This window comes from Astatotilapia calliptera, chromosome 3, assembly GCF_964374335.1.
Source record: "Astatotilapia calliptera chromosome 3, fAstCal68.1, whole genome shotgun sequence".
Classification (NCBI taxonomy): domain Eukaryota; kingdom Metazoa; phylum Chordata; class Actinopteri; order Cichliformes; family Cichlidae; genus Astatotilapia; species Astatotilapia calliptera.
The window spans coordinates 21,274,406-21,298,718 of record NC_137424.1 but is presented as its reverse complement, the minus strand read 5'-3'; the positions used below and the strand labels follow the sequence as shown (position 1 = coordinate 21,298,718).

The 24,313-nt window shown below is 43.2% G+C and overlaps 2 protein-coding genes across 3 annotated transcripts in view; both read left to right on the top strand.

The window, feature by feature from the left end:
- Window positions 1-15,457, top strand: part of eml3 (EMAP like 3) — a 32,151-nt gene extending 16,694 nt beyond the window's left edge. For both annotated transcript variants that reach the window (XM_026161164.2, XM_026161162.2), the window contains 15 exons: window positions 626-695; window positions 880-990; window positions 1,339-1,434; window positions 2,660-2,794; window positions 3,045-3,183; window positions 6,296-6,447; window positions 6,607-6,732; window positions 8,229-8,360; window positions 8,476-8,543; window positions 12,089-12,177; window positions 12,379-12,476; window positions 13,987-14,074; window positions 14,165-14,263; window positions 14,366-14,496; window positions 14,717-15,457. In XM_026161164.2, the coding sequence (XP_026016949.1) occupies window positions 626-695; window positions 880-990; window positions 1,339-1,434; window positions 2,660-2,794; window positions 3,045-3,183; window positions 6,296-6,447; window positions 6,607-6,732; window positions 8,229-8,360; window positions 8,476-8,543; window positions 12,089-12,177; window positions 12,379-12,476; window positions 13,987-14,074; window positions 14,165-14,263; window positions 14,366-14,496; window positions 14,717-14,923 (1,741 nt within the window). In that variant the 3' untranslated portion in view covers window positions 14,924-15,457. The remainder of the gene's footprint in view (window positions 1-625; window positions 696-879; window positions 991-1,338; window positions 1,435-2,659; window positions 2,795-3,044; window positions 3,184-6,295; window positions 6,448-6,606; window positions 6,733-8,228; window positions 8,361-8,475; window positions 8,544-12,088; window positions 12,178-12,378; window positions 12,477-13,986; window positions 14,075-14,164; window positions 14,264-14,365; window positions 14,497-14,716) is intronic.
- A 731-nt stretch (window positions 15,458-16,188) lies between these two features.
- Window positions 16,189-24,313, top strand: part of mta2 (metastasis associated 1 family, member 2) — a 31,704-nt gene continuing 23,579 nt past the window's right edge. The window contains exon 1 of the mRNA XM_026161171.2: window positions 16,189-16,602. Within this exon, the coding sequence (XP_026016956.1) occupies window positions 16,575-16,602 (28 nt within the window). The 5' untranslated portion in view covers window positions 16,189-16,574. The remainder of the gene's footprint in view (window positions 16,603-24,313) is intronic.

Sequence of the window (24,313 nt, the reverse complement as noted above, 5' to 3'; positions counted from 1 at the left end):
TGCAGATTTTGGAGGGGATAAGCGTGCTGGCGTGCTACTGCATGGCACTGCACCACTGCACCAAAATATGTGATTTTGAGATTTCTTTTAAGAGCCAAGTTAAAATGGGAAACAAGTATGGTAGCATGTGAAGCAGAGACCAGCTGGCAGAAACAGTAGCTGAAGGGTCTGCGAGTATCATGTAGGTCCATGTGACAAAAATGTTTCATTTGTCTTTTGCCACAAAGTCCATGTTCAAATTGTGCATCCATGCATCATATTTGAAGATTGTATCAGCTATTTACCATTACAACTCTACACAGCTGCAAATGTCTGTTTCTTGACAAGGTTAAAATATCAATACTACAGTCTAAATATCAGGAGAGCTTCTCTTCAAAAACAGAGTATAGACAGGCTAAAGTTGTTCACTGGATGCTATTTGTGCCAGAAAGACAGCATTTAACCTTTGAGTCATTCTCATCGTGCTGCAGCCAAATAAACCTCTGTGACCAAACACAGACGGCACTGTTTATTTGACCGTAAGCACATGTTTGTCATTTTGCCATGATGGATGCAACCCACCACCCTCATGTTTCTGTGCAGCAAACTTGCAAAAGCTTTACACAGAAAATGTCTTTCTCTGCAGTCTCACACTCCATCCTGACAAAGTGCGAGTGGCATCTGGCCAGACAGCAGGGGTGGATAAAGATGGCAAGGTGACTATTGCTGCCCTTAAAATAACACAGCTTGCATCCATAGTTTGAGCGTCACAAGTTAAAAGATGATCGAACTTTTAAATGATATCAGGAATTGAGATGTGCGGAAACATTCAGTACAGCTTGGTTAACTTTGCAGCGAGTGGCAACAAACGAGTAAGTGATGTTTCTGTGTCTGCGGCAGCCTCTGCAGCTGTGTGTTTATATTTGGGACTCCACCACGCTGGTCACCCTGCAGCAGATCGGACCGGGGACCTTCCAGAGGGGAGTGGGATCAGTGGCATTTTCATTTGCTGTGAGTTGATTGCATCCTGGAACTTCATGTGTTTCCATTCACTTTAACAAGAGCAAGTAGATTTATTTGCCTTAGATTCAGCATGATTTTGGCCCCGCCCCTCCCTGAGCCTGGGTCTGTCAGAGGTTTCTTCCTGTTAAAAGGGAGTTTTTCCTTCCCACTGTCGCCAAAGTGCTGCTCACAGGGGGTCATATGATTGTTGGGTTTTTCTCTGTATGCATTTTTGTAGGTTCTACTTTACAGTATAAAGCACCTTGAGGCGACTGTTGTTATTTGTTGCTGTGTAAATAAAACTGACGTAAAGACATTATGTAATTCTGCTTTCTTTTTTCTGGTGGTGTGTTTTAGGACGCTGGATCATTTCTGTGTGTCATTGATGACTCTAATGACCACATGCTGTCACTGTGGGATTGCACGAAGGGCACCAAGCATGCAGAGATCAAGGTAACGGGAAGACGGTCAACGTCAGGTCCTAATGAGTTTGTTATTGCTTTAACCACCGAATCTATTCAGTAGACATACTGATGTTAATCTTTGACGGCACTCAGATGTTAGAATAACAGCAGGTTATTTCGTCGAGTGTCGTACATTAAAGACAAATTGATGAAAAGACTCACTGGCAGTTGTTGCAAACACTTGATTGTAGTTATTAAGTGAAGGGGGCAATTATTTATGTAGGTGTAGACAGATTTTGTTCTCTTACAGTTATCTTTGTGTAATATTTATAAATATGTGTTTGATGGCATGAAAGTGTCTCTTGAAATCATCAGCGCTTCATCCTGTAACGCAGTGACAGGTACTCGGGTACTGTAGGTCCTTTTTCTCTGGAGATTGTGGGGGGCGGGGCGTTGGCAGCCACGTCTCCCCTCTGCTGTTATGGGCTTTAATCCCAAAATGCCTCATCTTCCCCGGGACCAGTTTCAGCACGTCTGTCATGGCAGCAGTGTAAATGTTTCATACATGCAAATACTGCATAGGATGGTGTTTGAACTTGTTTGTCACCTCAGGAGAAGAATTGAATGGGCTCGTTTAAGAGCTCCCAGGATCTTCTGTGGCACGTAGCAGGCTGCATGCATGGGCTGAAAACACCGTGTCAACATAGGATTCACAAGTGGTCAGAAAGTCGGTTTATGTGGCCCAAAATGCAAAACTCTGTTTATATTCTTTAAAATACTTAATGTGGTAGTTTGCTCTATGCATGAAACACAAGTGAAGGCAGTACCACACAACCGTGTGACAGTTTCACAACAACGTGCAACATTTTGCTGGCGACATTACCAGTGTTTACAGTGCTACAGTATAGCTCTGAGCTGGATCCTGAGTTGATTCAGAACTTCTCACTTATCTGCTGTTCACGGACTGGGCAACAAAGCATCTTGGGAAAGTAGAGGACTGCCAGCTTGTTGTTCCACGTCCATCAGTCTGACAGCAGGGCACCAGTAGCAGCTCATGAGCATTTGTTAATGGGACTTCAAGTGTGTCGCGCTGGTCACCTGCTCACTTTCAAGATTAAGAGAAAAAAGATTCAAGCAAAATAAATCTTTCTTTTCTTTCACAGCTCAAAGTTGTTGTTTATGTATCTGATTCAAGAGCCTTAAATTACTTTGAGTGGAGCTGAAGTACGACTGATGTAACAGCACTAACCCTTCTGATGCTGTTGTGTGTTCAGACTACCAACGAGGCCGTGTTTGCTGTAGAGTTTAACCCTCGGGACAGCACCAACATCATCACCTGTGGAAAATCCCACGTCTACTTTTGGACGCTGAGTGGAGGACAGCTCACGAAAAAGCAAGGCATCTTTGGAGTAAGATTAACTTCAGTCGTGTTCAACCTGGCTGACATTTCTGTCTTTTTAAACTCACTTAACGTGCGCTAGTGCAAGGAAGCAGTGGAAAATGGAGTTAGCAGCATCTTTCTGTAGAGGCCAAAAGAGGAAGAAGCTCAGCAAAGAGAACTGAAAATTCAACATCTCAAAAAAATGGATGGAAACATGTAAACGATCAGTTATTAGCACAGTTAATATAAAAGATCAAATAATTGTTTATTATTTTCAGAAATACAAGAAGCCCAAGTTCATCCAGTGCTTTGTGTTCAGCCTGACTGGAGATGTTCTCACCGGAGACTCTGAGGGGAACATCATGACTTGGGGAAAATCTGCTGCAGATATCAAAACTCTCGGGAAAGGAGCCAAAGGTTGGTGCTGTGTGTCAGTTCAAAGCCTAGAGAATAAAATGTCAGTATAAATATCATCTCTGTGGAGACACGTCGCTCTCACATGTGCTGGCAACAAACGAGATTTCAAATAAAATAAATAGAAACTTGGCAGAAAGATGAAGAAGTGATGATCCAGTGGGCGGTTTTACACACCTGAGTGACTCCAGGAGCTGTATTGTCAGGGATAATTGGTTTGGTCTCCCAAGCCAAATTAGTCACAGGTGAAGCTTTTATTTATACTGCACATTTAAAACTACAAAGTTCACCAAAGTGCTGCACATCAAACGTAGGGTCTATATGCTTCAGCGAAAAGGAAAGTTTGAAGCCTAATCTTGAAAGTAGAGATAGTGTCTGTCTGCTGAATCCAAACTGGAAGCTGGTTCCACAGAAGAGGGGCCTGAAAACTGAAAATATCCTCGGACACGTGTGATCTGAAGCGCCGCGCCTCTCATCCCCACACAGTGCTCGGGGTGACAAATAAGAATACTTTGGTCGACTGTGTCAAAGGCTGCTGTAAGATCAAAAAGCATTAAAATAATAGAATCCCCAGAGTCAGTAGATAATAAAATATTATTTAAAACTCCCTAAAGATTCTGTTCTGTGAAATGCTTTGAAACCAGACTGGAACACTTGGTGCTGAAGAAAAACCCCTTATACTAAATCTCTGAAATAAAAAGGGTTTAAAGATTAGGCGATAGTTGGAGTTTTGTTTGAACATGTAAATGTGGTGTTTGGAAATTGTTCCTAGTTTTGGCGAGTAAGGGGTGACAAGTTGAGATGTTGGCTTACATCTGGAATCGTGTGACTGAAATGATTTGTTAGCTAATCAGAAGCTTTAAGAACTCAGAGATTTAAATGATAAAGTATAGTGGTGTGAAAAGTGCCTCCTTCCTGATTTCCTATATTTTTGTATGATTGTGCCACTTAAATGTTTCAGATAATCAAACGAATGTAAATATTAGGCAAAGATAACACAAGTCAACACAAAGTGGAGTTTATAAATGAAGCTGTTTTTATCAGGTAGAAAAAAACCTAATTGACCCTGTGTGAACAGAGATTGCACCCCTCCTTTTATAACTTAATGTTTGGAAAGCAAAGTTCAGTCTCTCTAGCCACACATCAGCCTGATTCCAGCTGTTCACAACCAAGAAATCAGTTAAATAGGACCTGCCAAACAAAATCCAGACATCACGCTGCGATCCACATTCAGGAACAAATGAAAAACAAAGGAATTGAGATCTCTGTCTGGAAAAAGTTATAAATACTGTCGACCATAATATCCTATTAGAGCGATTAGAACATGCTGTAGGTATTACAGGTACTGTGCTGCAGTGGTTTGTATCATATCTATCTAATAGACTCCAATTTGTGCATGTAAATGGAGAGTCCTCTTCACACACTGAGGTTAATTATGGAGTTCCACAGGGTTCAGTGCTAGGACCAATTCTGTTTACATTATACATGCTTCCCTTAGGCAGCATCATTAGAAGACATAGCATACATTTTCACTGCTATGCAGATGACACCCAGCTCTATCTGTCCATGAAGCCAGATAACACACACCAATTAGTTAAACTGCAGGAATGTCTTAAAGACATAAAGACCTGGATGGCCGCTAACTTTCTGCTTCTTAATTCAGATCAAACTGAGGTTATTGTACTCGGCCCTGAAAAGCTTAGAAATATGGTATCTAACCAGATTCTTACTCTGGATGGCATTACCTTGGCCTCCAGTAACGCTGTGAGGAACCTTGGAGTCATTTTTGACCAGGACATGTCCTTCAACGCACATATTAAACAAATATGTAAGACTGCTTTCTTCCATTTGCGCAACATCTCTAAAGTTAGAAATATCCTGTCTCTGAGTGACGCTGAAAAACTAGTTCATGCATTTATTACTTCCAGGCTGGACGACTGTAATTCATTATTATCAGGATGTCCAAAAAACTCACTGAAAAGCCTTCAGTTGATCATGAATGGGCTTTTGGGAGTGTGTACAAGTTTTTATAAAACTTCTGGAATGATTTTTGTAATTCCTTCTTTATACACAACAGTTCCACATCTGGATCCTTGTTAATTTTGTATACTCTATCTGCTCTTCTGCTTTCTCTGCTTTGGGCTAGCTTCATAATGTTTTTCATCAGAACCATAAACTGAGGGTTGTTTAAGGCGCCGTATTAAGTCTCCAGAGTGGAGACGGTTTCAGGGATCGTCTCTTATATGTATTGTACAAAAACAGGAGTGTGATCGGACAGGTCACAGGTTAATCTGTGGCGATACCTCTGAAGCATGACCTTGTGTTGACCAGGTCCCAACAGGGGCACATCCCCCCTCCTTGCTGAGGGAGAGCCTCAATAAATGTCCCCACACTAACATGTTTCTGTCTGACGTCTCAACTCAGAGTTGTAAAAAATGATTATTATGAAGAGAAAAGGAAGAAACCACGTTAATTACTCTCCATAACCATGAGAAGAATATAGCCACTCTTACCCAAATATCAGATTTGTAAAACAATCCCAGATCTTCAGGCGTCACTGTCTCTCCTGAACACCTGAAGCGGATGCCGCTCCGGCGTGACGAGCCCCTCTCTCGGTGTCTGCGTGCCGTGCGCCAAGCGGACAGCAACTGGATCACTTCATGTTCTGGGGTGCTGTAGGTTTGAGCACAGTGACAGGCAGTCACCACATCTCTTGTTGCTTCGCCTTGTATAGGCGAGTGCCGTAGTCAGAAAAAAACCCGCAGGATCGGGGGTTTGAAACTTGATGCGGTTTCTCAAAGTATCTTTGCCTCCCTGTATTCGTTGCGTCTCCTGAGGACCACAGAAGGACAGTCGTGGTCCACGAAACTCTTCATAAAACACCACCTCCCTCTGCCATGCTCTATGAAGAACCTCATTTTTTTCATACGATGGCTCCCAAACATCACGACAATGAAACTTCTGTTACGTTTGTCTAATATTTAAGTGTGTTTGATGATCTGAAACTTTTAAGTGTGACAAACATACAAAAAATGGGAGATCAGGAAGGGGGCAAACACTTTTCACACCAGATTTTACAGGTTAAATGAATTTTTGGTGTCGTGACTTCCCACAGAAACCTACCAGATCATGCGACAGACCAAAGCACACGAAGGCAGCGTGTTCACCCTGTGCACTCTACAGGGCGGAGGCCTGCTCAGTGGAGGAGGGAAGGACCGTAAAATAATCCGCTGGAGCGCTGATTTGGCACCTGAAAGAGAGTGTGAGGTGAACTACAGCTGTGTGTGTGTGTGTGTGTGTGTGTGTGTGTGTGTGTGTGTGTGTGTGTGTGTGTGTGTGTGTGTGTGTGTGTGTGTGTGTGTGTGTGTGTGTGTGTGTGTGTGTGTGTCACAGCTGGTGGAGAGACTCATTAAGGCATTTGTTCAGATTCCAGAAAAGTTCGGGGCGGTCCGCACTATCGCAGCCATGGACGAAGAGGAACTGTTAGTTGGTACGACTCGAAATGCCATCCTCAGAGGAACCTTCTCAGACGGCTTTGTGGCCATAGTGCAGGTAAGCTAACGACCTCACAGGCATCAGTGCTGTCAGGTCTGTAGATGCTTGCTGAGAATTTTAGTACCAAAAGATAAAACGTGCATTTTATACTTTTGTCTGATATATGATTTATAGACAGCTTAAACATTTAATATAAGCATCTTCCAAGTCTTTCACAGACTGGATGTATTTGCTACTATCACCTGATGCACAGTTAAGCAATCGGAATAGTTAGGAAAATGACGTCATTAGAGGTTTGTCCTGCAGAGCAGCCTGTCTGCAGCACTGTAACACAGCAGCAGACATACGACACATAGATTGGTCAGGTGTTGGGTCACATGTAATCTCACTTTAGTATCGTTTTATTCTAAAAAAGCGACCTTGGTTACTAGTTGGTTAGTTTTAACCAAGGAGCTGCGGTGTCTAATATCAAACTGATATTGTTTGATGTCTTTTTACTTCAGCTTTGCTTGGATGGAAGCACAGATAACTCTTCTTCTTCTTTGTTTGTATTCTCAGCAGTGCTGATGAGCATCAGTTACTGACTGCCTGGGCTGAATTGTTGTGAAAAGCTGGTTAACTGAAAACTGCTGCAGCTCTGTAATGGTGTCACAGACACCACTTCACTGCAGCAAATGCAGTTTTATGACAGTCCCTGAGCTGAAGTGGCTGTTGGCCCAGGCCTTTGCTGCTGCTTTCCATGTGAAGGGTGAAGTGGAGAGACGAGCGCCTTCTGGGTTATTGAATTGGCTTATTTTGGGGTATTGGCCACAATTGCCCATAACGCTAGCAGCTGGTGCTCTTCTACCTCTCTGGCTCTTGATGTCAGGCTCCTGGGACATCGTGGTTCATCTACTTCTCCCTGCATTTAACCAGCCCTCACCTCTCCCCATAGCCAGGGCATGTATGACAGCTGATCAATGTTGAAGCTAACCCAACATCTGTTACTGCTTCTGCTTCACCTCACACGTGTCGAGCATTCAGATGACGGAAGTTTCACAATTTTAAACACACTGAAAAAATTAAAGACATGTCTGTGTCCTTTCAGAAGATATATGTGTATATATGTGAAACCATGTTCAAGCATTAATGTGTGTGCACGTTCAGCTATTGTCGTGTATATGAGAAGCTGTGCATCAGATATCAGGTCTGTACCTAGAAACTGCTCTCAGAGGTCAGACATTTAAATGTTTTAGGGCATTTATATTTATGTATTTTTAATATAGTGCGCCAAATCACAACAACAGTTACCTCAAGGCACTTTATATTGTAAGGTAGGGCAAAGACCCGTCAATAATGCTGAGAAACAGTTTTACTGTGTTAGTAGTATTGTACCTAGTAGGCCTCTAATCCATTATTCGAGTCCTCTTCTGGCCTCTAATAATGGATTAAAATTCATTATTAGATAAATAATGGAATTTTAAAATTACTCTCAAATATGCTGTTAAACTGCAACACCTGTACACTTATTGCTTTCATTTGTATTCCTTTGTGTGTCTGTGTGTGTTTCACAGGGCCATGTAGATGAGATGTGGGGGCTGGCCACTCACCCCTCCCAGAACATCTTCCTCACCTGTGGCCATGACAGGCAGGTGTGTTTGTGGAACACCGAGGAACACAAGCTGGACTGGTGCATCACCCTCGAGGTGAGATTCCTGAGTTCCAACCTTCATTCTTTGAGTGCTTTGTTCATTTCTATTCGAGATCTTTTACAGGGAAGTTTACTCCATAATTCTGAATTCTTTCCTGTGTCTCTGGCAGGAGTACGGCCTGTGTGCTGGTTTTTGCCCCAATGGATCGGTGGTGTCAGTCGGCCTCAGTACAGGACGGTAAGTCAAAGCAGCAGCAGTTGTATATCTGAGCTAAACGCTGAAAAATCAAATAAACTCAGCAAACATTTCAGTGTACTCTTACACCCACAAGCTTTAGATATTGAAACTTTTTGGAGAATTTTCACCACAATGGATTTAAAATCAAAACAGTGAAGATGTGATTGAAATGCAGACTTCCAGCTTTAATTTAGGGGGTTTAACAGAAGTATTACTGCCGTTTGTTGCTCTTCATTAAATAAAAAGCCTGTTTTGTTGGGTTACATCAGGTGATTGACTGTTGAAGAAACAAGTTTCTTTGTCTTTAACTCTAAGGGTACGTCTGTCACCATCTTACATGCTGTGATTGCAGCCATTCCCCAACTCTCTGTGAATGGGACTCACGGCCACTGATCAACGGTCATGACAATTGACCTCCCAGCCCATTGTTCCTTCAGTGGTGCTGGTTTCAGTCATTGTGCAAATGTCCTGTTTATAAGATTGGAAACCTGCAGTCAGCTGAGACTGAAGGAGTCACCTGGATGATGATGAAACGTTTCTCCCACTGAAAACATCCAGATGAACAGAATCAACCGTTTGGGATTTACTCGCCTGGATGATTTTTTATTCTGTCACAACTTTATTTTGGATTCATCTGTCCAAACAGTTTTGTTCCAGAGCTGCGTCGACTCTTTTAGATGTTGTCTGGGAAAATCTACTCTGGTCTTGGTGTTCTTAGGTTCAACCAGTGGGTTGCACCTTGTTGTAAACTCTGTATTTCAGATCATAAAAGCATCTCTTGATTGTAGATTTTGACAGTAATACACCTGCATTCTTCAGTGTTATAAAGGGGTTTTCTTTGATCAACTTGTGTGTGGGGCGATCGTGGCTCAAGAGTTGGGTGTTCGTCTTGTAATCGGAAGGTTGCCGGTTTGAGCCCCGGCTCGGACAGTCTCGCTCGTTGTGTCCTTGGGCGAGACACTTCACCTGGCCGATGGTGCGATATGGCAGCCTCGTTTCTGTCAGTCTGCCTCAGGGCAGCTGTGGCTACTGTAGCTTGCCTCCACTAGTGTGTGAATGTGTGTGTGAATGGGTGGATGACTGGGTGTGTAAAGCACTTGGGGGTCCCTAGGGGGGGACTAGTAAAAGCGCTATACAAATACAGGCCATTTACCATTTGTGTTTTGGGGCCTGACACTGAGAGTGCCTCTATCACAGTTTAAGTCTTGGATCCAACTCCACATCTTTATCCATTTAATTTGAAATAATGGGAACAAGCTCACCTGGCAGTTTGCAATTCAGTCACATCTTGATTGTTTCATGTAATATCCAATGATTGGTCTACAGAGGCAAAATGACCAAAAACAAAAGTAAGGAGAGAAGCTTGGTGTCTTTGTGTTTGGTACAGGGCAGAAGTCGTTGGTAGCCTCTATTAACATAAAGAGTTCCACCACCTGTATTGATTATGACTGTGAAAGCAAGGCGTATACTGGCGAATGATGACCATAAAGCATGCTAAAAGTTTCGTGAAGCTGCACAGTTGTTGATTGTCACTACCAAAGCAGCTGGTATAAAGCTGGGTGATTGCTGTTTTGCATACTGTTGATCATGACACATGGCAGTGAGGGGAGGCTGCACATGGCTGAACCCAGTTGCTGAAAACAAATCAGCATCAGATCATTTTAGTTGACTGGATCTGTCTTTGTTATCAAGAAAAACATTTAAAAAAAGAGATGGAATACATTTTTCCAATTCTGGATACCAAACTGGACTTGAAAGCATTTGTTTATCACCAATACTGCAGTCGATCTAAAACACATCTTCGACAGAGAAAATCAGTTTGAAACAACATTTCATAAACCATAAACTTGATTTCCTCGTTATGCTTCATGACAATCCAACGACTCCCCTCAAAGCACCGTCAAAGAAGCCCGGTCTTCATCGACTCTACAGCCGGACAGCTGGACTGTGACCCATCAACACTCTGTGGCTCTTTAATGTTGTGGTGCCCAGTGTGTGGAGTGATTGTACAGCAATGTTGAAAATGGTTAGTAAGTTATTGAGGATATGGATTAATAGGTAATCATTTTGCTGAGTGTGCAGTTTACTGAAAACAACGCTTAAAGTGAGACAGGTTGTTTTACAGCTGATCAAAGGTTTAGGACCACGTGCCTTTAAAAGGCCAAATCTGTGCAGAAGTGTGGATTCATTCTCATTTTCTGTCACACTGTCAGGATGTTCTGATGGCAAAGGCAAAAAGACGTTCGTGTTTTGAACGTAGTCGGGTTGTTGAACTGCATAAGCAGAGCGCCATCACTGCTGAGGCCGGACACAGATAGGTGGAATTTCTTAAATGATCCTGAGGGTAATGGAAGAAAAAAGTCAAATGGAAGACCCCAAGAAACGTCACCAGCACTGAGCCAGAGGATCCAGTTGGCTGTTCACCAAAACACTGGACGATCCTCGACCCAAATTAAGGGCGTTACTGGTGCCGACTGCAGCCCGTAACCATCAGACGCCACAGCGACTGTTTGGACTTTGCAGGAGAGCACCAAGCATGGGACATTGAAAGGTGGAAGAATTCTCTGATGAGAACAAAAATGTAACCTTGATGGTCCTGATGGTTTCCAACGTTACCAGCATGACAAGCAGATCCCGACTGAGATGCTATCTACGCGCCACAGTGGAGGGGGCGCCATAATGGTCTAAGGTGCTTTTTCCTTCAGTGGAACAACGGAGCTTCAGGAGGTGCAGGGGCGTCAAACAGCTCCTGGCTCTGTCCAGATGTTGCAGAGAGCGTCCTCATTACTGAGTGGGGTGGTAACGGGTGGTAACAACTGGGTGTTTGAACAGGACAGCGCTACAGTACACAACGCCATGAAGGACAAGGGACCTCTTCCAGGAGAATAACATCACTCTTTTGGACCGTCCTGCATGTGCTCTGATCTAAGTCCAGTTGAGAACCTTTGGGGATGGATAGTAAGGGAAGTTTCCAAAAATGAACGACAGTCCCAGACAGTAGATCGCTTCGTGCGGCCGTCTTCACCACTCAGAGAAACGTTCCTGAGTTCACGTTTGGAACTCTGATTTGTGTTTTGGGGGCTTTACAGGTATTTTTGTAGGTGTGGTCTTAAACTAAACTGTAAAACAGCTTGTTTCAGTTTAATGTTGTTTTTAATAAACTACATGCTCACCAAAGTGTGTTGTCTCACTCCCATTTCTTCTTGTTGCATGTTGAAGCTCGACATGGGAACTTGTTAAGATCCAACTGTGCAAAATATGTTTGTTTTTTTTAACCATTTTTCAAGTGATCTTAAACCTTTGATCGGGACTGCATCAGTATGGATACACTTCTTTATTAATCATACGACAAACCCGCAGAAATATAAAGGCACAAACAACACATAACGAAACTTTTGCTACAAACTAAAAGAAAGAATTGATCTGTGGCTTCCTGTACAGCAAAAGAAGAAGAAAAGATGGAGAATTTAGCCATGAGCATTCCAGTCTGTTCTTTTCTCTGACTCTCCACCTGTCTCCTCCTCCACCCCCTGTAACACCGACAGGTGGATGGTCCTTGACCTGCTGACCAGGGAGGTCGTTTCTGAATCCACTGACGGGAATGAGCAGCTGTCTGTCATGAGATATTCACCAGGTCAGTCAGTAACTCCTCCTCCTATATTAACTGTAGATGTGACAGATTAGGGTGGTGCTCACATCCAACCATGTGGACCTTCTTCACACAAAAAACATGCAGCAAACTTTGAGTTAAAGCTTAAAACTGTTGTTCACAGGGTGGGATGTAGCAAAGTTTCACAGTGGGGATCCTCTTTGACTCTGTGAGTCTGTTTTTCAGATGGCAGCTTCCTAGCTGTAGGATCACATGACAACTTCATCTACATCTACAGTGTGACAGAGAGTGGCAGGCGTTACACCCGCTTTGGAAAATGTAACGTGAGTTAAACTTTAAATTATTTTATTTCACTTGGGTTTTTTCTTCTTGGTTAACAGCGCAGCACATCTCCATCCAATATGAGCCTGCTCTGGTGCTGTAGTTTCCTTCTTGTCAATAAATTTTGTGTACAGAGTTTCATTGTCGTCCACATATTATTACACATCACACTGGTCCGTAGAATGACCGTTACCTTTGTTAACTCTCAAGCATTAATCTTGCTGCTGAGGGTTGGTGCAGTGATGTACTTCTCCAGTCAGAACAGCTAACTTCCTGTTAGCTAACCTACCCCTGAATGTGATCCTGTTCAGGTTCTTTTATTGATGACACTACAAACCTGTCCATGTCTCTAATGGTTTTTCCCCACTCGGCCATACACCCACCGAGAAACAGAGTCTGGTTATCAGCGATTCATTTATAAGACATGTGAAACTAAAGGCACCGGCCCCTGTAGTGAAACTGCTGGCTGAAAGGGCAAATCCCATAAAATTATAGTTCATGTTGGCAGTAAAGGTCCCCGGTTACATCAGTCAGAGGTCACTAACATTAATATTAAATGGGTGTGTAACTTTGTCAAAGCAATGTCGGACGCTGTAGTTTTCTCTGGTCCCCTCCCCAATCGGACCAGGAGTGACGTGTTTAGCCCCATGCTTAAATTAGTGGCTGTCCAAAAAACGACGTGGGCTTTATAGATAATTGGGAAGCTTTCCAGGAAAACCTGGTCTTGTTAGGAGAGACGACGTCCACTTTGGATGGAGCAGCTCTCATTTCTAGAAATCTGGACAAATTTATTAAACCCCCCAAAATGTGACTATGCAGAGATGGGACCAGGAAGCAGAGTCGCAGTCTTACACGCCTCTTGTAATTGTTTGTATCATATCTATCTAATAGACTCCAGTTTGTGCATGTAAATGGAGCGTCCTCTTCACACACTGAGGTTAATTATGGAGTTCCACAGGGTTCAGTGCTAGGACCAATTCTGTTTACATTATACATGCTTCCCTTAGGCAGCATCATTAGAAGACATAGCATACATTTTCACTGCTATGCAGATGACACCCAGCTCTATCTGTCCATGAAGCCAGATAACACACACCAATGATTAAACTGCAGGAATGTCTTAGAGGCCATGCAGGTCTTTGTCTTTAACTTTCTGCTTGTAAATTCAGATCAAACTGAGGTTATTGTACTCGGCCCTGAAAATCTTAGCAGTATGCTATCTGACATCTGTTAAGAATAGTTCATGTATTTGTTACTTTTAGGCTGGACTATTGTAATTTGTTATTATTATACTCATGCTAGCTATTAGAAAGAATGCCGTTTAAATGCACTTGAACATTAACTTCACTTTTAATGACCTGGAAATCTTTCATATGCAATGTGTGGTATGGAGCTTGCAAACACGGAGATTAATTATTATGGAGTTTTCTGATGGTGAAGGAAATGCACAATAAAAGCTTGCTTTCTTTAGCTAATGTGAGTGACACTCTGTCTGCTTATCTGTTGGATCAGGGCCACTCCAGCTTCATCACTCACCTGGACTGGTCCAAAGATGGGAAGTACATCATGTCAAATTCAGGCGACTATGAGATCCTTTACTGTAAGTGAACATCCAGCACTGTGCTTTCAGTGCTGTTATAGGAATGCCATGCAGTACATTCTTCAGCTTAGTGACTCTGTGTTTTAACAGGGGACATAGCAGCAGGATGTAAGCTGCTTAGGAACCGCTTTGAGAGCAAAGACAGAGAATGGGCCTCTTATACCTGTGTGCTAGGCTTCCATGTGATGGGTGAGAAACTCCAAAATGCTGTTATCCTCCTTTAGTATTGCATTAACTTCATGGGGTTCTTTTATGCAATCAGACTGATGAGTGTGGTACTGTGGTGTTCAGGTGTGTGGCTGGAAGGCTCTGACGGCACAGACATCAACGCGCTGTGTCGCTCTCACAACGAGAAGATGGTGGCTGTGGCTGATGATTTCTGTAAGGTTCATCTGTTCCAGTACCCCTGTCCTAAACTCAAGGTAACTATTTTCTTATTTAAATAAGAATCAAATGGTAAAAGTCAGCCAGCTTTAAGAGTCACTAGAGTTGTGGGACATTCAGATTCAGCATTAACAGTAGGAATCTTGTAGAAAGGTGTTTATCCTACTCTGGAAAGACAATGAGGGGGGAGGAGTAAGTGGGATATGATGGGCCTTCCTCTGCTCTGAGCCAAAGTGGACCTGCTTCTTTTCTCTTCAGGCACCGAGCCACAAGTACGAGGGCCACGGCAGCCACGTCACCAACGTCTGCTTCACTCACAGTGACTCTCACCTGCTCTCCATTGGCGGGAAGGACACTTGCATCCTTCAGTGGAAGGTGATTGGAGGGGGGGTGGGTAACAGCCGTGAAAGACTGGCCTCGGCCTCATCCACCTCTACCAGCTCTCCAGAACCTGCAACCAGCTAAGGAGACGGCTGCTTGTAAGAGTGAGGGAAAGCGGGCTGTTTTCTTACAGCCGCAGAGGCATCGAAGTGAGTTATGGGCTCGTTCTGTCCTCTGGACTGACACTGCTGCTAGTTTCAGGCAGAACATCCTCTTCGGGAGGAACATCCATGTTAATGTTATGCTTTAAATCCTTGTGAAACTGGACAGTGTGTGTGATGTTTCCCATAAGACAGAATCCTTGTCATTCTGTTGTGTATGTGGTGAGAACCGTTCTTGTTTGCTGGTGCAGAACAGTGCTGCACTGCCCGTGCACGTGATTTTATACATGTTTTAAACAAGGTTTGGTTAACATCTCAACTTTTTATATGCTTAGACTGTGACAGGCCTGTCCCATTAAAATCAACTCAGCATCTCGTATTCATTCATTTGTCTAACAGTAGATCAGTACACTTGAAAATGATTACTTTAGTGCAGTTTTTTATGTATTTAAATGTACGTCGGCAATACTGTGATGTCGTATCAGCTCAGCTCCAAATAAATGAGAGAAGACTCCGAGGTGTGTTGTGTGTGAAGTGTCACTAGTGGGCAGTGCCACTCCAGAACCTGTGAGTGCTTTCCTAAATAACAGGTCTCAGGTGAGAACACCTAGGACTGAAGTCTCAGCAAATGTGTTTTCACTGAAGACGGCAGTAAAGTCTGCGGTGCCCTCCTGTTGGGAGGCAGTTAAAGGTACATGGTTTAAGGTGGAAAATATAAAATTAATTGAATAAAATGAATTGAATCATTAACTGCCTTTAGGTGTGATACTTCAGTAAACTGATATGCTCTCCAACACTGCCATCTATTGCACTACCAGCAGCCCGTACAAGAAAAACACATACATTAGTGCTTTTTCACTCTATTTTTAAACTGTTTTTTATACTTGTATCTCATTTTTAACAGCTTCCGTCCGTTCAGAATTTGACCTATTTGGGGCATATTTGCTGCCATCATTACACTGACTCGTCTGTATATTCTCTGAATTTGCGATATTAAAGCCTGTGTTTGTGTGTACATCTTGTAAATAAGCGTTTGTTTCCGGTAAGCATCTTGAGACACTTTGTAAGCTACAAGCAGTAAAGTAAGTTTAGCATGTCGTACTTTTCATAAACAGGCCGTCCGTGTCACTAAACCAGCGCCGGTGAACAAGTTGACTGTGAGACGTCGGTGATTGTCGACAAAATCCGAAGTTGACGATTTGTACACGAGGGAGGGAGGGGGGGCTGTGTGTGTGTGTGTGTGTGTGTGTGTGTGTGTCTGTGTGTGTGTGCGCGCGCGCGCTGAACTGAGCGGAGGTGAAGAAGAGGAGGATGAAGCTGGGAGCGGAGGATGGGAGGAAGAGTGGAGTAAGAGACAGGCTAGCTGTATGTGAATAAGTGAGTGAAGAAGAGGAGAGGAAGGTCGCCAGAGAGAGAAAATAAAAACTTCTATTTTTGGAGATAATTGCCGGAGCGTCGCCAACGGAAACTTTCAACTTTTTACCCGCCACTGCTCTCTTGTTGTACCCAGAGCCGGCTTTGTTTCGCGGCGGGGGTGTTGACGATAAATGAAGGAATAAAATAGACTCCCATCGACCTGTTTCTACCCAAGCGGGGAATACCCTGGGACTGCTTCTGATAAAGGTTACGAGAGAATGGCGGCCAACATGTACCGAGTGGGAGGTAAGGAATGGTTTACATTTTTAAGACACCCCTTCAACGTGATTGTTCGCTTCTACTGGGAGCTGGCTAACTAGCCGCTAGCTGTCTCTGCTGTTAGCAGCTAGCTAACGCTAGCGTACGCTGCGCGACTCCGGGCTTTCATCAAGACAGTCAGATCTGCCGAAACAATGTAGTATGACTTAGCTTACAGACAGACGTAAATAACTTCACATTGATTTGGTTTCCACACAGCTGTAGCCAAGTATAGCTGCTTCTGTGTTCGGACTGTAATAATACCATACATTGATCAGTGTATATTTGTTTTAAAGTTCAACTTTTAGAACAGATCTGTGTTATATCCCAGTTAGTTCACGCCATCATAGTACCGTACCACAGGGCGGCCGTCGCACAGCATGAACCGGTTCTGAAAGTTTGTATTTATACAAATCCATCCAGCCAGCTGGATCCAGGAGATCCAAACATATGTGTTGGTTATGGATAAGCGAAATAACAGTAAATTGTCCAATTCTCTGACGTGTAGTCTATAGATTTGATAACGTCCTCAAAATGAACACAATGCTAGTTAGCATTAGCTGCTGGCGGTTGAGAAGTAAGCATCTAGCTAAATTTGGTGACGTCTGTGATGGCTTGCTAACACCGCTCTGCTAGCTGTGTCAGGCTGGTAGGTTAATTTCATTATCGCCTCCGCCATATCACTAGATGTGCTAATTCTGGCTGCTAAGTCCTGTTAGCTTGGCGTAGTAGCGGTGCTATCCGAGCTCAGTTAAAATTGTGTTAAGAATTTAGTTTACAGACTGTGAACAGTTATATTGGAACACCTGCAAGTGAACGACTGAATTTGTACCAAGTTGAGTGGTAATAACTCGTTAAGTTCTCGTTTGTTAAAAATGTTTCATCAGTGCTACATGGCTGCAAAGGAAACTGGTATGTCGGTGGTATTAATCAGGTAATTAGTCATTAATATCATCTTTCGCAGCCCCCCGCGACACCAGTGGCAGGCAGGCATTTATAAGATGCAGTTCATTGGAGGTTGCTTTGCAGGCGTCAGAAAAGAAACTAAACTATGGTTCATACAAAGCAAGCTGCTGTTCTCTACTGTTAGTTTTCCAGTCGGATCATCAGGACAGTTGATTCTGGGCTTCAGTATTGATTGTGCAACCTTTTCAGTGCTAAGCCTCGGAGACGGTGCTAGCTACGGGTTCCCTGAAAATCTTGAGTGGGGGGGAAGGCTAATCGCAGTCTCACGAGTGTGTGGGGTATTTAGGTCATAGCGATTAAATTATGCTCTGCAAAACATGCTGCATATTTCTGCGCTTAATGCTTGAACAGTTAAAGTGTTTTTTGTTTTCCCCCCCATTAACTTCTTATCACTAACCCGCACTCCGTGCTCTGTGTGTATGACTGACCTCAGCAGTGCAGTTTCATGGATCCACGTATGTTGCTGCTAAAACACTTGACGTTTCGGCTTTAGGATCCCTGCTATTGTAGCTACTATTTGTGCAGAGGTGTGCAGGGTTTCATTTTTGTTGAGAGCAACATAGCGCTATGTGGAAGGACAGTCAATTTAGAAACATCAGCTAGGAAATTGTAGTCATTTTGTAAGGTGGGTTCCTAGAGAAACCTATTGTTTGGAGCTAATTATTGGAATTTATAGAAGAGATAAAGCATCAGAAGACAAAGCTTGGCACTAGTCATGCATTAGCTAAAGAGAATTATTGATAAAGGGTTATATGGAAAATTGTCAGAAAATTCAGTGGTAAATATTGTGAACAAAGATTAAGTTTAAGTTCAAGATTAAGATTAAGTTAAGTATCTTACACATTGAGAAATGTGCTTCCATCACTTTGTGGTTGGACTGTAGAGGGGTTGGAAGAGCTGCTGGACCTGTCCCAGCCACCTTGCTAGATCAAGTTTGTGCAGGGAAATAAAGGCCATAGTGTGATGCCACATAGTGCTGCATCAATGAGCCATAAACCCAGGAACAGGATTTTTCATTAGCAAAGACTATTAAATGCATCATTATGTGTATTTTAAATCAATTATAGGGTAAAAATAAACACCTGTACAGTTGTATTTAAAAACTACAAAGTTCCGTTTTTCATGTCACTGAGGCTTTATAATATTTTGCATCTGGTGACTTGATCGAGCCAGCTGGGGCCTTTGTGTGTGGGTTCTCTTCAGGCACGAGTTACCCACTCGGTGATTCTAAACTGGCCGTAGCTGTGAATGGTTGTCTGTCTCTGTATTACGCTGGTTTTATGGTCCCACGTGTATCTGTTCACATACACAATCTGGATTGGAATTACTGAATGTTGACAAGTGGAATAGAGAAGGGAGCAAAGTTTACAGGAAACGGGAGAATGGAGTAATAAAAGCACTAACGGTGGTTGCAGTGACACTTTTCATTGTTTTTGTTTCACTTCAGCTTTTTGTATGTCAGAACTTTGCTTTCCTCAGCATGTGGCTGAAGGACATGGATTCATGAACAGTGAATAAGGTCGTTGCGTCTCCAGTCGTTCAGACTGGAGAGGTGAGGTGGGATGATAGCAAAGAGAGGGAAGGTAGTCAGACCTGAGGGAATCAAACTATAAGAAGGCAACATTGCAGACATAGAGGACAGCTACAAGTACCTGGAGATCCCACTGGCAAATTGGAACCATGAAGAGGTCGCTAGGAAAGCTGTAACCACCAAATACCTGCAGAGGGTCAGGAAAGTCCTGAGGAGTCAGCTAAACGGTAAAAACAAGATCTGTGCTATCAACTCCTACACCCTGCCTGTGATCAGGTACCCTGCTGGGATAATAAGCTGGCGAAAGGAGGAGATAGAAGCCACTGACGTCAAGATGAGGAATCTCCTGACCATGCATGGAGGGTTTCACCCCAAGTCCAGCACTCTGAGACTGCCAAGCGAAAGGAAGGAGGTCGGGGACTAATGAGTGTCAGTACCACAGTCCAGGATGAGACAAGAAAACAGTGGTCCCAGTGGTAATTGTAGCACTCAGTGCAGTGACCCCGCAGCTAGGCGAGTGGCTCCAGCAGATCCCAGGAACAACATCTGAGATCTCTGTCCAGAAGAGTGCAGTCCTAGGAACAGCGTAGACACTGCGCAGGACCCTCAAACTCCCAGGGCTCTGTAAGAGGACCCGAGCTTGAAGGAGAGATGATGTGCAGTGAGGTTCAGGGCTGGTGAGGCACTGCCTTCATCAGAATCAGATTTAGAAATATATGAACCCAACAGAATAGATTATTCATCATTTGACAGCAAGGGCTGGCTCAATTCGTGGCACCGGCAGCTCGTATGGGCAACTTCCTGCTTCCACTCCAGTTGTCTGAGGCAGTTACCACTGTCCTGCCACGCAACTGCTGCTCTTATGGCCATTTGATGTTATTTTTATTTTATGAAACGGTTGTCAGTGTTGCTTCAGACTTGTTGGCAGTAGCATTTCGTAACATGAATTTCTTTTTTTTTTTTTTAACATTCATTTAGTTTTCTTCCACCACCACCAGCTGCTGCTGCTGCCTTGAATTGAGCCAGTCCTCTCTCCCATTTCATCGGCAGCAGTTAATGGGTTATGTTTCATATCTCATATCAGCATTCTTTACACATACTAACTGTACCCCATGTGACAAACATTAAAAAACAAAGTTATTGTGGTCATATTTTTATAAATGGAGTCCCTGCGCTGATCCTTCCTGACAAAAATGTTCGTTCCTTTTGTAGAAGTCCTCCTCGTCTTGTTTCAACTTTAAAAGTCCACCTCAGTGGAGATCACTGCCAGGGAGGAACAGTCCTGCCCCAACTGTACGTCTTATTTCTTTTCAGTGCTGAGAATGACCAGCTGAAGCAACTGTGTTGCCTCAGGAACAGCTGAATGAGATCCTTGTGGGCTAAAAAGTTGAGAAGCCGTCTAGGAGATTTACATTCATTTCTCATTGTTTGTGAGCTATACAGTCCGATGAGATCCGCCTCAAGTCTCACAAAGTCCAACAGCTTGGCGCATTTTGACAGGCTCTGTAGGTTCACCTTATCAAGATATGATATTTCACCCAATTTTGCGCAATCGACCAAACCAAGGAAATGATCAAACCTGGCCTTCATTTGATCACTGTTGTCCAAAATTAAACGGAGCGCTTGTCTCTGTTCATCTCTGATCACCTGTCTGACTCTGTTTCCACTTCCTGTCAGGCCAAGTGCACCACATTTCTACTCAAATCAGTCATAGAAACTATCAGACGCCAGCCTCCTGCGCTCGAGAGCAGCAGCGGTGTCGTGCACGTGCGTGAGAGCACCTCGTTTTGCATCACTCTGAAAAACGCGTCAGTTCCATTGAAAACGCACTCACATCCCAGGAGGAGAAACTGATCGTATCCTGCTGCCATCATCAGCGTGTCATTATTCCAGCGGTCAGGATTTTCCATAATAAAATGCAATGATGCGTGCAGGTCAGTTTTGGTGCAGATTTATGGTCTGGGTAAACGGCACTTGATCATCCACCATCCACTACTTAAACGTCCCTCTGCTGGTTTAATAAAGTGCATGTGACACGGGCACGCACTCTGCAACAGCACCAGGTTCAGCTTGTGTGCGTACCTGTGGGTAAACATGGCCTTGGGCAGCTTCTCTTTAATTTTAGCCTGCATATATTGAAAGTGTTTGAAGCATCTGATTGGCGACAGAGAGACATTGATTCGCTCTCATTGCGTTACAGGGAACAGGTTGTGAGGGATTGGGAAATCCAAGGTGAGGCTCAGCTTGCTCCTGCCTCACCGTGCGTCTCTTCCCCGTATTTGAACGTAAATTGTTTATCTTAAATGGAAAGTAGTTCATTGGTATTAGAACGGTGGCTTCTACAGAGGGAGGTTGTCAGGGAATTATTAGGCATACCAGGAAACCAGGAAAGGGTAGCAAATATGGAAGTATCTTACTAAGGTTATTATAAGGTGTGTTCAAGTGTTACAATAGAAAACAAGCCAAATGGAAAATTAAATAATTTGGTCAGCTTTAAATGAATAATGTAGACATTAATACAAATAGTACATTCTCAAAAGCTGTACGGCACACGCACACAGGGCAGTGAGGTTCATATATGGAGCTGATGTGGCAGTGAAGTGTTAAACACCTGTTCTGTGTCGGCACACTCTGTAGCTGGGAAAGAGCTTGCTCAGAGAAAATCCTTGTAGCCAGGGGGTGGGCTGCAGTTTGCAGCATATGCTCTTCTGCTGCTCTGTCAGACTGGAAACAGACAAACTATCCACACAGTTTCTTCAGCAGAAGTTTTCATCAACATTTTCTGTTGTCATTTGGTCTTTGAGCTCGTTCACACTGGTATAGCTGCAGTAGCCCAAACATTAGCGCCACTGCTGCTGTGCAGCAAACATCAGCCTCTTTATGTAAATTTTAAAGTGTTTTGTGTATGCCTCTTTCAGCATTTACTTTAATGCTTAATGAAGCACATCACTAAAAGTTGCATTATCTCTTTTTTCTTGCTAAAAAGGTCGTTTTGCACGAAGCTTATTTTCTGCAGTAATCAGTAGAAATTTTGCTGAGGCAACAGGGTAATGCTGACTTCACAGTTGGCTTAAACTCATTCTGGGGCCTTTTCAAGTATCCTGCACTGTGACATACTTTAAACTCTTTGGTATGTAACGCAGAAACAAATGCATTTTATGATATGTACATCAGTTACAATTTTGTTTCCATCAAGTTCATATTTCTGAATCATTTTTTGGTAAGAGCAGGCCGGTGCTGGTTCCTACATCACCAGTCCTCCTGAAGCACACAGTGTTCAGCCTGCATAAGATCATTATCTTCTCCAGAGATTAGTCAAAGGGCTTCCTCCTCCTTATTCACCCTCAAGCACCTGACAGTCAGCACCACTCCAGCTGCAAATGTCCACAGCATACGCTCATGGCTGCCTCAACACACATCACTTTAATTTAGATCCTCTGCCCACGCGTTTACATATTACCCGAACACAGAACCAGCTCTCCTTTGACTGCAGTGCGTTTGAGGTAAAATGGTACATTGAGCTGAGACTGAAATGAACTTTAAATTTGAGCATATCTTACCTGGGTGATCACTGCCTCAGTGTAAGAGCATCGTCTCCCCTCAAACTGGGCAGTAGGAAGTGATGGACGGCTTTAGTATGAAAAAATAACCCCTGCTGACATTTTGTCTCTAGATCTAGAATCCGTCATGTTGAGCACATGAGCGCTTATCCCCTTTTGCTGTCTGACCCAGTGTTATGTAATTTGGTGGTATTTTTTTTTCTCGCTGTGAACAAGGAGATGATGTCTCTCTTTTCGAGCTTCCCACCATTGAGCTAAGTAGAGCAAGAAATCCTCTCCCTGTCGCAGTCCTTTCTTCCCCATCTCTGCTTTTGACGTTTCATCAGAAACCCACTGATATCGTCCCGGGGGTCTCTGTCCCTGCTTGTGGGAGGACCAGATGGAGTTTGATGAAAAGCAACACTGCTGTTAATAATCACATCAAAAGATACAGTGAAACACTGTGCCTGTCGTTAGTGGTATGATGAATGCTAAATGATTAAAAATCTGTTATTTGTAAAGCTCGTGTTGCTCAGGTTGTGCTGCTATTCTGAGCCCATAGTCAATATTGCTTAATATGTAGTCAGTTTATTCCCCTGTTTTTGTAAATTGGTGCATAAACTCAACCTTGCAACAGTGTTATGTTAAACAAAATGTCACCGCTCAACGTCTGTAAATTCTGTTTTCTTAGCCTTCTCAACTCCAGTGCAAAGTCCTAGAAACGTTGGCCGCTGTAGGACTAACAACTCTCACCATCGTTCATCTGTAGTGAGTGTAGACTCTCAGTCTGCTGTTTACCTAAGCTGTCAATATTTGTCCACGTCCATTTACTCTGGTCAAGGCCGTAAAACAACTCTTGAAACTGTCTCTGAAGTGGATCTAACACTGTGGGACTCATACATTTAGTGAATAAACTCGTGCAATGACCCCAGGGTCAGACCGCCAGTGTTCAGAGAAACCCTGCAAAAATCAAAGAGCTCCATCTGGGACTCTTCTGACCTCAGTAAATTAATATGAAAATTTATGACAGAGATGGCATAAATACATTTCTCTGCCCATTATTGTTGTAAGTTCTTTCCGTGATGGCAGAGTCATGACAGAGAGAATATTTAGCATTGTTCTCAGCAGCTGGGAACATCATCTCACTGGGCTTCTTCTTAGCGCTAGGGTGAGGAGTTCAGTCATTCAGTCGGGGCTAGGAGTTCAGTTGCTGCTTCTCCACATCGAAAGGAGTGAGCTGTGGTTCACACACTTTTCAGTAACAGTTTATTAGTTTTTCAGATGCTGTTTATGATATTTTATTAGTATGTTAAGATCTTTTGTAGTAACATGTTTTCATATCATATATAACATGTTTTTTTTAAATGTTTTTCTGTTTGGTTGTTCGGAGGATAATGTGTAATGTTCATAATGCACGATGCGAAGTGATGCACATTTAAGCGGTGTGATTCATTACTGAAGAATGTGATTATTAAACAGTTCTCAAATTTAACTTGATTTCTGAGTGTTTCTGAGTGCTATAATAGTTGGTTCGTCTTCTTTTTCCCACTTGTTTAGTCAATTAGGGAATCAGTTGGTAGCAACATCCCTAACGTAAGACATTTTAATCAAAAAGTCATTTTAAATCCCTGAGGTATGGCAGTATTTAAAATGTGGCTGTTTT